The sequence below is a fragment of the Quercus robur genome, chromosome 1 (assembly GCF_932294415.1).
Source record: "Quercus robur chromosome 1, dhQueRobu3.1, whole genome shotgun sequence".
Lineage (NCBI taxonomy): Eukaryota > Viridiplantae > Streptophyta > Magnoliopsida > Fagales > Fagaceae > Quercus > Quercus robur.
Genome location: NC_065534.1, coordinates 32089397 through 32101613, shown reverse-complemented (window position 1 = coordinate 32101613; position 12217 = coordinate 32089397). Strand labels below are relative to the sequence as shown.

The 12217-nt window shown below is 30.4% G+C and overlaps 1 protein-coding gene across 1 annotated transcript; it reads right to left on the bottom strand.

The window, feature by feature from the left end:
* Nucleotides 1-1192: 1192 nt before the first annotated feature.
* On the bottom strand, nucleotides 1193-2247 carry LOC126730585 (cyclin-dependent protein kinase inhibitor SMR3-like). Its single transcript, XM_050434981.1, has one exon. It carries the CDS (start codon nucleotides 1884-1886, stop codon nucleotides 1356-1358), a length of 531 nt encoding a protein of 176 aa, XP_050290938.1. The 5' UTR covers nucleotides 1887-2247; the 3' UTR covers nucleotides 1193-1355.
* Between the last annotated feature and the right edge of the window lie 9970 nt (nucleotides 2248-12217).

Below are 12217 nucleotides of genomic sequence, written 5' to 3'. Positions count from 1 at the left end.
TTGGTAACATTGTTTGAACAACGGTTTTCGTTATCTAAATAACACAACATGTATTTTCGCAACACTTTCTACCTATACATATTTCTATAACACTTAAACAACGCAATTAGAACAACATTACCAAATAGATCTTTAATTATCACCAATACAGAAACCTCCTTTGACTCACTTTCTCTAATACGAAGTACTTCATATTCACAACCCTATTTTATAACCAAATATATACGAACACACACAATATATATATGAAGTGCTTCATATTCACAATTATCATTATTCCAAAGTTTCTATGCCTAGCACATTAAATTCATTCTGAAAACAAAATAAAGGCCAAAAAGCCTTTTTTTTTTTTTTTTTTTTTTTCCTTTCTCTTAAGTGCCTTGTCTCTTGAAGCCAAAAATTCCTTGTGGTTGAAAAAAATAAATAAAAAAGAACTGATGAATGCACTATATTCAGCAACCTACCTAGCTTTCAAGTTTCAATATCGAGTATTCGTTCTCGTGGGAAACAAGAGTCAGCTGCTTGGAATTGATAGTTAGACATTTTCCTTCTGCCAGTTCCAATAATTTTATCTGTCATCTCAATGTTATATAAAAGGGAATGAAACTTCAAATAGTGGAGTGGATGTAGCAAATAGCAATTAAAATAGGTGCCTTTAAAATGTACTAAATAAATACTAAAAGAAAATAGTAGTAAACAGTAGGTGGGGGCAAAAACAGCCTTGAAGTTAGAGATATCCTTTTGAGTGCCATTGTTTAATTTTTGTCACCTGTGAGAAGGAATATCCCGCATGGGTTTTCTCACATCCTGCTGGTAAAAATGATGGAGGATGTTCTTTTACTCTCGGGAAAGTCAATGCAGCCCATTTCAGAGGAAGTCAATGCTATCCAACTTTGAGTGCAGAGAGAGAGAGAAAGGGACCTCCACTTTCAATCTTGAGAACTCAAAAGGTCCTCTTTTTATGAAAAAGTCGAAAAAAAAAACCTTAAATTCAGAAGATAAAATCATAGTGCAGTTATATTGGTATCCTATGAATATTAGTGATTGGTGACTTCTACTTTGGTTTTGATCTTTCACCGTTTCACGTAAACAATTTATAAAGATTCAGATCTGGGTCTATTACCAGAAAACAAGCTACCTTGATAAAATTCTTGATCTAAAACAAGAAAAGACATAGAAGGAACAGATCAACTTAAATATGAAAATGAAGAAGAAATAACATTTATGACAACACCATTTTCATAGATAAAATACTGTTTCATGTGGAAAATTACACCTTAAAAAGAAAAAAAAAAAAAAAAAAAAAAAGAAAAAAAAACATAATTTGCTTCACATAACATACAGAAAATTAACCATCATTTGGTTTCATCTCCTCGTCTAATTCTCTTAATCTTAACACGAAGATCTACTAGAAGAGCTGGAGGAAACAATGAGTCGATCTCATTTGATAGATCAAGCATAATTCTTCTTCGACCGGCTTTTCTTTTTGTAGATGGAATTGGTTTTGGTTTTCTTGGTGCAGGTGGGCATTGAAGGCTCTCTGGAATTTTGTGATCCAAAGAAGTTGGAGTCCTGAACCCATCGTCATCATCTTCCACGTCCCTCAATTCTCCTAGAGATGGAACTTTGACCTCCAACGAGGAAACTGAAATCTTGCATTTATCTTCTTCTTCTTCTTGTTTTTCTTCTTCTTTCACTTCTGGCCTTTTAAAAAGCTCGTGATCTTCTTTTTCTTCTTCTGAAGGTGCTGTTGGACACTGGTCTTGAAAATCCAACGTGGGTCGTACTAGGAAATTCAATTCCATGGAATTCAGATCTTTCTCAGTGAGAAACATCTGAGAATCAGACACACCCATGAATGAAAGTGACTTGAACTCAGAGAACATGAAGAGAAAAGGCGTTAAAAACACAGAATATCAACTTGGTGTTGGAATAAAGAAAGGACCAAGACAAAAGGACAAGAAGATGAAGAAGAAGAAGACGAAGAAATCTAAAAAAAACTAGTGAGGACTGACAATCCTAGCCTAAGAAGAAACGTAATGCCAACAATATTTTTAGAAAATCACTATCTATTTTTTTTTTTTTTCTCTTTTAAGTGATTTCTTCAACCTTGTTTGGACTTTAGCCCTCAAGGGCTTTCTTGATAGAGAGAGAAAGAAAGAGAGATATGAGAGACTTTAAAACCCATTCGGCGAAGGATCCAATGCATTATACACATCCACATCTCTCTCTTTATCTCAGCCTTTGAAGTGAGTGAGGGGTAGGGTCTCTTTTTTACTTTGTACGAGTCAAGCCATTAACTAAACATATATAATCTCGTTTAAGCAATCGCTTTTTTTTTCTTTCTGATTTCTACGAACTTTGATGCATCTATGCACGTGGTTGACTACAGGAAAACCATCTGATGTTAACGTGCATGTTATATATATTTCATTCAGCCTCCCATTTTCTCATTTCGAGCCGATATTTTAGAAAGAATCTCTCAGCAAAACCATCTGACGCATCTGCTTTGTTTTGTTGCAGAAAAAGATAAATTCCTGAATATTCTTTTCGTTGTAAAAATTTAAAAGAAAAGTCATAAAGAGTTTTCTTTTTTTCTTTTTTCTTTTTTTTTTTTGGATGAATCATAAAGCTTTCTGTAGGTGCTTTTGCCGTCCCGTAAATTTGGCCACAAGAGGACAACATGTCTGGTGCAAATTGTGGGCCATTTAAAGCACCATCTTTGGCATTTGCAATTTTTACATCTATCCATGGCACTAGGATAATTCTGGGTTATCTTTGTTTTTTTAAGGTATCAAAGCCGATGTTTCCAATGGATTGGTTATCATTTTGATTATTTTAATCTCAATTATTATTTTAATCTCAATTATTCGTTTATTTATGATGATTGAACAGTTACTTCAAAAAAGATATTAACCACCCACCCCCCCCCCCCCAAAAAAAGATTAGAGGGATAAATCTAGCAAATAGGTTGGATCGGGTTAATCCAGTTTGGGTATAATAAAAAAAATAAGTTCATTTTATAAGGGTTGTAATCGGGTCGAGTCTGGGTTATGAGTTGACTTTGCAAAAAAAAAAAAATGATAAAGTTTAGTTACAAAATTAGTTGTAACCTAAAGTTCAACCTTATTCAATATCATTAACACTACTATATATTTCGAAAATCTAACCATTGGATTATATGTTCTTTACGTTTTTAATATATATGTCAAATTCTATGACAATCGGATATTATTTATTATATGATCTATAAGATTATATTTTATGCATAATTTTAAATTACAAAAACTTGTAATTTTAAATAATTTATTGATGACATAACTATTGATATTTAATTTTTTAGAAATTTTGCAAGTATGGAGGATATAAAAAGAAAATATAATCCAATAGTAGATTTGTCAAAATTCGTCTCCAATAAAAAGACATTGATTAAGGTTGTAGTTTAATATTACAACCAATTTTGTAGCTAAATTTTATCCAAAACAGATACTAAATGTTAAAAATTAGAAAATAATTCAAACATAAAAGTTAAATAATACATAGATTCTTAATTTTACACATTTCAAAGTTCATTAATAATATTATAATTATAAGTTTGCATAAAAACTTTGTTTTTAATAAAATTAATCATTGAAATTAGAAACAGAATCGCATGAAATTTAGTGGCCTAAAAAAATGGTGGAGTCATATATTTTCTGAGAGACCAAGTTAATATATCAAAATTTATATCCCAAATATATGTTTGCAACATGAGTTGATTGATATTTTATCTTCTCATTTATAATAAAAAAAAGTTCATCAACTTATTCTTTACAAAACTCAAAATAGCCTCTCTTTTTTAATTAAGTTAGTTTATAAACTTTGAACTATATTTTAAATCAAATTAATCAAAATTAATATTCTTCAAACTTTTTAGATCACATTTTTTTCTTAATAAATTATAAATTATCAGTTAGAATACAATTTATTTTAAAATTAATAAACATCACTTTATATGTCTAAATATATACAAATAAATAAATATTAATGATAATAACTACAAGAAAATACAATATTCATAGATGATAATGCAGTAAACACCTTTAACTTCCTAATCAAGAGAAAAACAAAAAAGAAAAAACCAAAATTTTTCATAGGGAGAGAAAATCAAATGTGTGGATCAAAACATGGTATCCAATGCCACTATTAAGCCAAAATCTTTCGTTTAAGCATTTTAATTAATTTGTTATTTATGATAATTTTTCATTTTGTTTTAATTTCGAATTCAAAGGCATAGTAACTTCATTTTTAAATTTGTACTTTTTGGTGATTTTTCTTATCTTTTTTCCCCCTAATTTTATACGTACCTAACATAAATTAGGGTTTAATTCCTAGCCATCCTTGGTACTTATTTATTAGTTTTTTCTTACATTCTTTTGTTGTTGTTGTTGTTGTTGTTGAGAATGAGCTGTTTTTCCTACATAAATTAGTAGTTGTAATTCCTAAACATTTAGATTATTAGTAATAAAATTTCATAAAGTGTTTCTCTCTTCTTCTTCTTTTTTATTTTTTTTCTTGTAAAAGAACAATAAGTTTTTCCTTGTGAATTCGACAAGCCTCTTAAAGTTGTAAAGGTTTTTTTTTTTTTCTTTTCCTTGAAATATACATGTATTTATTGCTGTGCCTATCCCACTCAATTTTCACAATAAATTCCAATATTTCTCACCAACTTTTTATCTCAAAAGAAATGTCTCATCAAGTCATCATCAAATTTGAATTTACATTTTAGATCAATCTGAACACAAATAGATATTGGAAGGCCTACAAATTAACCCCACCCCTTTAGCTAGACCACATCATACAATAAGTTTAAAGATTGCCGGTTGGTGTAAACAATTTTTGCATTTTAGAAGGCTGCCTTGTTTGCATTCCACACTAGAAGTTTTTTCATATGGGGTCCCAACATTGCAGGCCATTTTTCATGCTGTGGTTGGATCAGTTAATGCAGATGGTAGCTTAGGATTCCCTCGTAGTTGAAACCTAAGAGAGGGACCATTTCCAAGGGAGGGTTTAGATTGTTAGATAAGTTCTAGACTTCTAGTATATTAATTCTACTCCATTTGTTTACTATAGCATCAAATTGTTTTATATAAAAAAAAGATAGAATGAATAAAAAAACACAGCGGAGCACATTCTCTTGCTGCTATAAGGTAATTTTGTTTTGTTTTTAATTTGTAACATCTCTTGAGAATTGAGATGATAATTAAAAAGAAGACAACGAGATGAATGTCTGTCTTGACTGCAAAGTAGGGGACCCAACTCGATTGCTTGGATTTCACCGCATCTAGTACATGATAAGAGTGCCAATTAATTTTAGGACCACATCATCACCGCACTGTTAGCTTAGCTCCAAAATAGAAATTGATAGTTGGTACAACATCGGAGTTTTCTTTTTTTGTCGTTTTTCCATTTTCTTCGCCGTTTCTTGTTTTATTTCTTTTTTCTGTACCACTGTTTCTGCCGATTCCTAAACTCGCCAGCTTCTTCTTTGTAATGCTGGCATCCAAACTCATTTTTATAAAAAACAGTTTCAACTTATAGTATTCGTTCTTAAAAGTTGTGTTTTTTTTTTTTTTTTTTTTTTTTTTTGTATAGATAAGGATTGAACTCCAAGTCTTTTATTTTATGACAAAAAAATTTATCAATTTAGCTAATTGGAACCACCAAAATCATTTTTATGAGTAATATTATAAAAACTTTTTGTCCTTAATTTATATTAAGATGATAAATTATTACCAGAGTAACCTTATTTTATATAGATCTATCATTGTATTATTTTTATTATGTCTCAATTTTAACATGCCCTTGTTCACTACCTGCTTCCACTGCCTTTTGGAGGTCTATACTCGTGAGAAAAAAATTGCAACACTAAATTTATTGCAATCTTATTTCTTTAACAGTGTAACGTAGAACTCAAAGTTATAAAATTGTAAACCGAGGGAATAAATGGGAAAACTTTGAAATAGAGTCCCCACAAGTTTAAAAATTACTTTCTATTTATTAAAATTATATAACTATCCGTAAGTGCAGTGCTTATATACTAAATTACAAATATATTAATGCTTTGTGATTAAAAGGATAAACATGCTATGATAACGTGGGGTATGAACCTTAAAAAGAGGGTGAACACACACTCACTCTCAAGGCACATAATTGCTACTCATGTTCATGCTTAATGATTTTGCTTCCCATCTTTGGTCATCATGTCCCATCTCTAACAATCATCTCACCCCCCAATTTCAACCCACCTTCCTACTTTTCTGTTTAGCCCACTTAATCTTCTTCCCGCCATTTTTTATTTATTTTTTTTCTATACCGCAGTTTTGGTTAAAGCAAAGAATGTCTGCAATTTAAGAAAAACATTTCCCAGATTCATGGCATAATGATGCAAATCAATACCAAAGTGCCGGACCTTGTCATGCATAGGATGCTAACTATATTAGGTAAACTAACCTTTTTGAGATCAATGTTTGTTGATTTATGAGCAAGTAAACTAATTGGTAGGCCTTAGAGTTCCATGGTGAAAGTCTTATGTGTACTTTATGTCGCTCTCTCCATGCTAAATAGACATAGAAATTGAAATTGTATCATTGTCAATTGATTGATCATGACTCATGAGGGACTTAATTAGTATGGTTTTGTTGAGAAATTCTAATAACCCATGGGAAAAGAGGATGTACAAACCTAATAAAATATTATAAAAACCATAATTAAACATCAAGCAATCTGGCATTCTGCTATATATCCCCCAAAAAATAAAGCTGATATTTGTTGCACTGTGATTAATGCGTGCTTCTCTGCCGTCTTTATAACAGTTAACATATGCAGAGTCACATCATTACTTTTTTGGAGCCAAGAATAATTCTTCCTTGCAAGACCGAATAAAAAAATTGAGAAATAATTTTTTATTTTGTGTATTCTATATTTTAACTATGTGAGATAGTACTATCATAATTTAAGATACAAATTAAATATTTCTAACAAACTTGAACTAAAGATTGACAAAATGATTTGATATCTTTCACTTATATATCTTTAATCAACTTTCAATTTTAGGAGGGAGAAAGAAAAAAAGTATGGGGTTTCCCCCTTACGTTTAGAGATAATTGCAAGTATAACTACATATTTTTTATATTTATAAAAAGAGAAATGTTATGTTTACAATATTTTCACAATATTCAAACCAAATCTTAAATGATAGTCTGTTATTAGTTGTTATTGATGGGTAAAAAAATAATTTAAGTTGTGTATTCAAATTATAACCAATAACAACTTACTACTTATAATTTGTTAAAGAAGTGTTATGAAAATATTATGAACATAATACTTCTTTTACAAAAATTAATCTATTTAAAAAAAAAAAAAATTCATTATAGATGGACATGGTCTACTAACCTTAAACATTACTTTGCCACTGACTCACATTGATTAGCTAGTTCTACCTCAAGTTATACCAAAGTAAATTGCTTGTAACAAACCATAGTTGTTATCTCTATGTAATACACACACACACACACACATATATATATATATATATATATATGTATTTTTTTACAATAATTCGATAGTTACAACAATGGAAGAGAGGGAATTTGGACCCTTGACACTTCCATTGGAAATATCAGATGTTAGTTAATCAATAATTACATGGCTTTTGACCTCTACAAAATAATGCTACTAATCCAATAAGAGTTTAAATCCAATATGAATGTTAAGTAAAGCAGCCTATTGTTTACACCCTCCAATGAAAAAATACCACCTGATATTATTTCAAATAAAGAAATAAGATCTACCACACTCAATAAAAGTCCAAGAGAACTAACCATATGCTTCAATGAAGATGATGTTACTGGGGTGGAGAATAGCCAAAGGAGCCACCACCACCATTGACTCCACCGACCACCGCTGTCAACGGTATTGGTGCTCTCTCTTCCTCTCTATTAAGTCCATAATTACTCAACAACTGGTTTAGAAATCAAACCGTATTTCTTTTGTTTTTTCTTTTTTTCTTTTTTTTGAATCCATTTAAGCCAACACACACCACCTCTAGAAATCAACAACACCAACACTAGATGTAAAAATCTTGACCAAAAATCACTATCAATCCAACAAATAAAAAAAAAATAAAAAAATAAAAAAAAATCTAAAACCCCATAAAACCCAGATGCAAATCTTGACAAAAAATCAATTGCATGGCAAATTATTGGAAATATTTCACCTCCACTGTTCACAAAATCTAACAAATTTAGAAAGCTTATATTGTTTTGGGTTTGGTGTTTTGGGGGGAAGGGGGATGAGAAGCCAAGTTTGGAAGCAGGTGAGCTACACAAATGAAAAGGAGTTGCCACTGGAGTTTTTTATTTATTTATTATTATTATGAAAAGGAGCTGTGATCGGAGTTAGTTGTGGAAATGGTGACGAACAAGAGCCTTAGAGCCGCTGTTGATGGTGGATGAATCTTAAGCTGGTCCGATTCGTGAGAGAAAGCATATGGGTATGAAATTGATGAGGCATGATTGTGTTCAACAAATTCCATAGCTTAGGTTGTTATAAATGGACGTGGAATACCAAGATTGGAGGGTGTGTAAAATATGAACTTTAGTTTGGATCTGTTAATATGTGCCTTTAATGCATTTATTAATAGACTATTTTAAACAAGTTTTAATATCACTTTCATAAAAAAAAAAATAAAATAAAAAATACTCCTTCAACTTAAGAAATTGTAAAAAAAAAAAGTCAATTAATTTTTTTCATATATTTTTAAAAAATACTTATTAAACAAATGTCGTAACTTTTCTCTTTAAATTTTATACCCAATACATATATAAAAAATGCACTCATCCAATAATTGAGATTTTTCTTTTTTGGTAGTTCACGCTTCTCACAACTCAGCGACATTAATCCATGATGATACTCCCAAAAACAGGAGCAGCATTTATGGCCTACCAAGGACATTACATTAAATTCTCCTGTCTATATATTATTCACATGTCGCCGAGTTAACAGCTAGTTCCCTCTTTTTTTCTCTTTTCTTTTTGACCGACTGAAGAGAAGATTAACAGCTAGTTTCCTAGTAGGCTGACTGAGATACACTCGCTGTGTTTGTACCATATATGTTCATGGATACAAATATATACGCGTTTTCCTTGCAGCGCTTGCATGATTGCATCGGTGTTTGTGTAATAAAAAAAATACTATATTTTAGACAATTAAATTTAAAATTTACTAATTTCAAACTATATAAAGTTTTTTTTTAATAAAAATATATTATTATTACAATAATCTATATAAATATATATAAAACCAAAACTTTTGGAGTTCCTATAATTTTTCACGTCACCACTATTTTATTTTTATTTTTATTTTAGATTCTTTTTAATTTAGGTTTTATATCTTATATATTTATTATTTCTCTTTAACATATAATTATCTTATCAATTGTTACAATAATTTAGTTTAAGTAAAACTCTATTAGATATATGTTTTAAGAACTTGAAAATTCCACTTCAACTAAAATTCTATAACAAAAATTTCAACAAATATAAGCCCATACTCTTTTTATATAAGTATTTTTTTCCATGTATTATATATATTGTAAGGACTCGATTTGTAACGACCCAAAATGATATTAGGTTCGCACGTAAAAAGGCCCAAACAATATAATTTGTAGAGCGTGGGTATTAAGAACTAGATTAACTTTCGTAGAATGAAAAAATTCACCCTCACGTTTATTGAAGGCTCAGAACTGGCACAACAATCGGTTTTTTTTTGAAATAGATACTGTCCTTTTGTTTTTCACGTTTTTCTTCTTAAGTCTTTGCTTTTCTTTTTTCTTTTTTTTATGTTCCGATCCTTTTTTTTTCTGCATGTTCTTCTTTCATATTATATACCACCCTCTGTATTCCATCCTCACCACACACGTGTAGGTTGGGTTCAGGGGATTTCTTTCTATCCCATCTAGTGCCTCCTGGAACCTCCTATGGGTAGCTATAAGGCTTCTTCATTACTGTTCAGGTATCACCTCCACATTAATGCGGCTATAGAGTTGGTTGAAAGGCAATTAATGCGGAGGTAGCTGTAGTTATAGATATTTATTTGCCTTTTTCTTTCTTACCCTTGGTCTGTTATCCCCTCTTCAGTGGTGACATAGTTCCGAGGTCCGATTGTAACAAGACCGCGTCTTGATCGTCCTCGGACACATACTGCCGAGGAGTATGGTGTTTTCGAATGAATACGGAACTCTACTTTCGTGATATTGACTACCACCCCCTCGGTGGTTACCCTTACGACCTGACCTGGGCCTCCTCGGACGAATTTGCATCCTCGGATGGGCCATAGGCCCAATTATCTTGACCTTAATAGGTCTGTTGATTGACTGGCCCCCACATATATATATATATATATATATATATTTGGAGAAACTTTCACGTATTATCTATATATATATATATATATATAACCAAAACCTCTGAAACTCTCTTCAACTAAAATTCTATAACAAAAATTTCAACAAATATAAACCCCTACTCTTTTTATTTAAGTATTTTTTTTTCACGTATTATATATATATATATATATAAAACCAAAACTTTTGAAACTCCCACAATTTTCCACATCAGCACAATATTAAAAAAAAAAAACATAAACCCAAAAAAAAAAAAAACTTTTCTAAAACTAATATATATATATATATATATATATATATAAAGAAACGTTGGTTAAAGCTCCATATCATAAAAATTCTATGATTAAAACTCTACTTCCTACTACAAGTCTACAATACCCAATCAAAGCCAACTCTATGCTATTTTAATTTAATGTTTAATTAAAATTTTAAGGAAGTTTAAGGAAATAGGTTTATGAAGTATTTCATTTTAACACGTTGTGGACACTTCATAATAAAATACAAAGAGTTTGTTTCATGTACAGAACAACAAAGACAAGAATCATGGTCATACGTTAATACTATATGTAAATGTTTGTTTAAGATAAAGGAATCTAAGGATCAAAATCACTTTTTCTTGTAGCAATTTCCTCACCTTAGATGCGGAATCTTCATCATCATCATCTAGCTTTCAAAATAAATAGAAGAAGGAATTATCCTATCGAATATTATAATCAATTAATGAAAAAAAAAAAACCCCTAAGGCAAGTTAGACTTTTAGCCAAATACAATAACACTCTCCCTCTTTTCTTAGTTTCTTCAAAACTGTAAACCAAAAACTATTTGTGTAGAATACCTAAAACCCAAAATACAAATGTGTTAACCAAAAACTATTTTTGGAGAAGATGATGTTTGATCATAAGTAGATGCTCTTAATCTCTTCAAAACTGTAAACCAAAAGCAACAATTGATGATCCAATTCATGGCTCACGATCCTAACATGATGAATTTCTCCAGAGCTCACTTCATGTAAGATCAGGAAACAAATTAAGAAAGAAAAAATCTTTTTAGTTCATAGGTGTTAATAAGACAACATGCAGTTACAAACAAAAGACACAAATAGGTAGGTTCCCGTGCATAGCACGAGTTTACGACTAGTTGTGTAAATTTATATTAGTATCTAGCATTATCTATTTTGCATTTAATTATTTTATTTTTCTTCACATATCCCTTTTTTTTTTTTGAGAGATTTTCTTTACATATCCTGAGAAAGAAGAGAGAATAGATGGTGGTTGTTGTATAAGAAAAAAGAAACAATTTTTTTTGATATTGTATGGCTTTATAGTGTAAAATAGATAATTTGATGTTGGATATTTTAAAAAGTAAGTAGGTAAAATATAAAAAAATTAATTTTTTATTTTCATACTAAAATAAACATGAATTTTTGCAATATAAATTTTCGTACCCTTTTATTTCACATTTCTCTTTCTAGCCAGAACAAATCGTACGGAATGTAGTACCTAGTTCCTTTATTATTATTTTTATTTCGCCCTACTTTATTGGTAAGTTCGTACGAGGAATATACACAATTAAACATACTGGCACTGTAAGATTACTAAGATAATATTTGCCATTTGGTGGGTTCCTTAGGCCTTACCGATTCCTCAAAAAAAAAAAAAAAAGATAATATTTATTGGGTTGGACCATTATAGTGGCCCATATGATTTACGGAGCACATAACTTTTCATTGAAATTGGGCCTCCATAATAAGCTTTTCTGACTCTAGCCTTTCTT

Bases quoted from the DNA above. Each gene is read 5' to 3' on its own strand.
- LOC126730585 (XM_050434981.1), bottom strand. From the start codon at position 1,886: ATGTTCTCTGAGTTCAAGTCACTTTCATTCATGGGTGTGTCTGATTCT.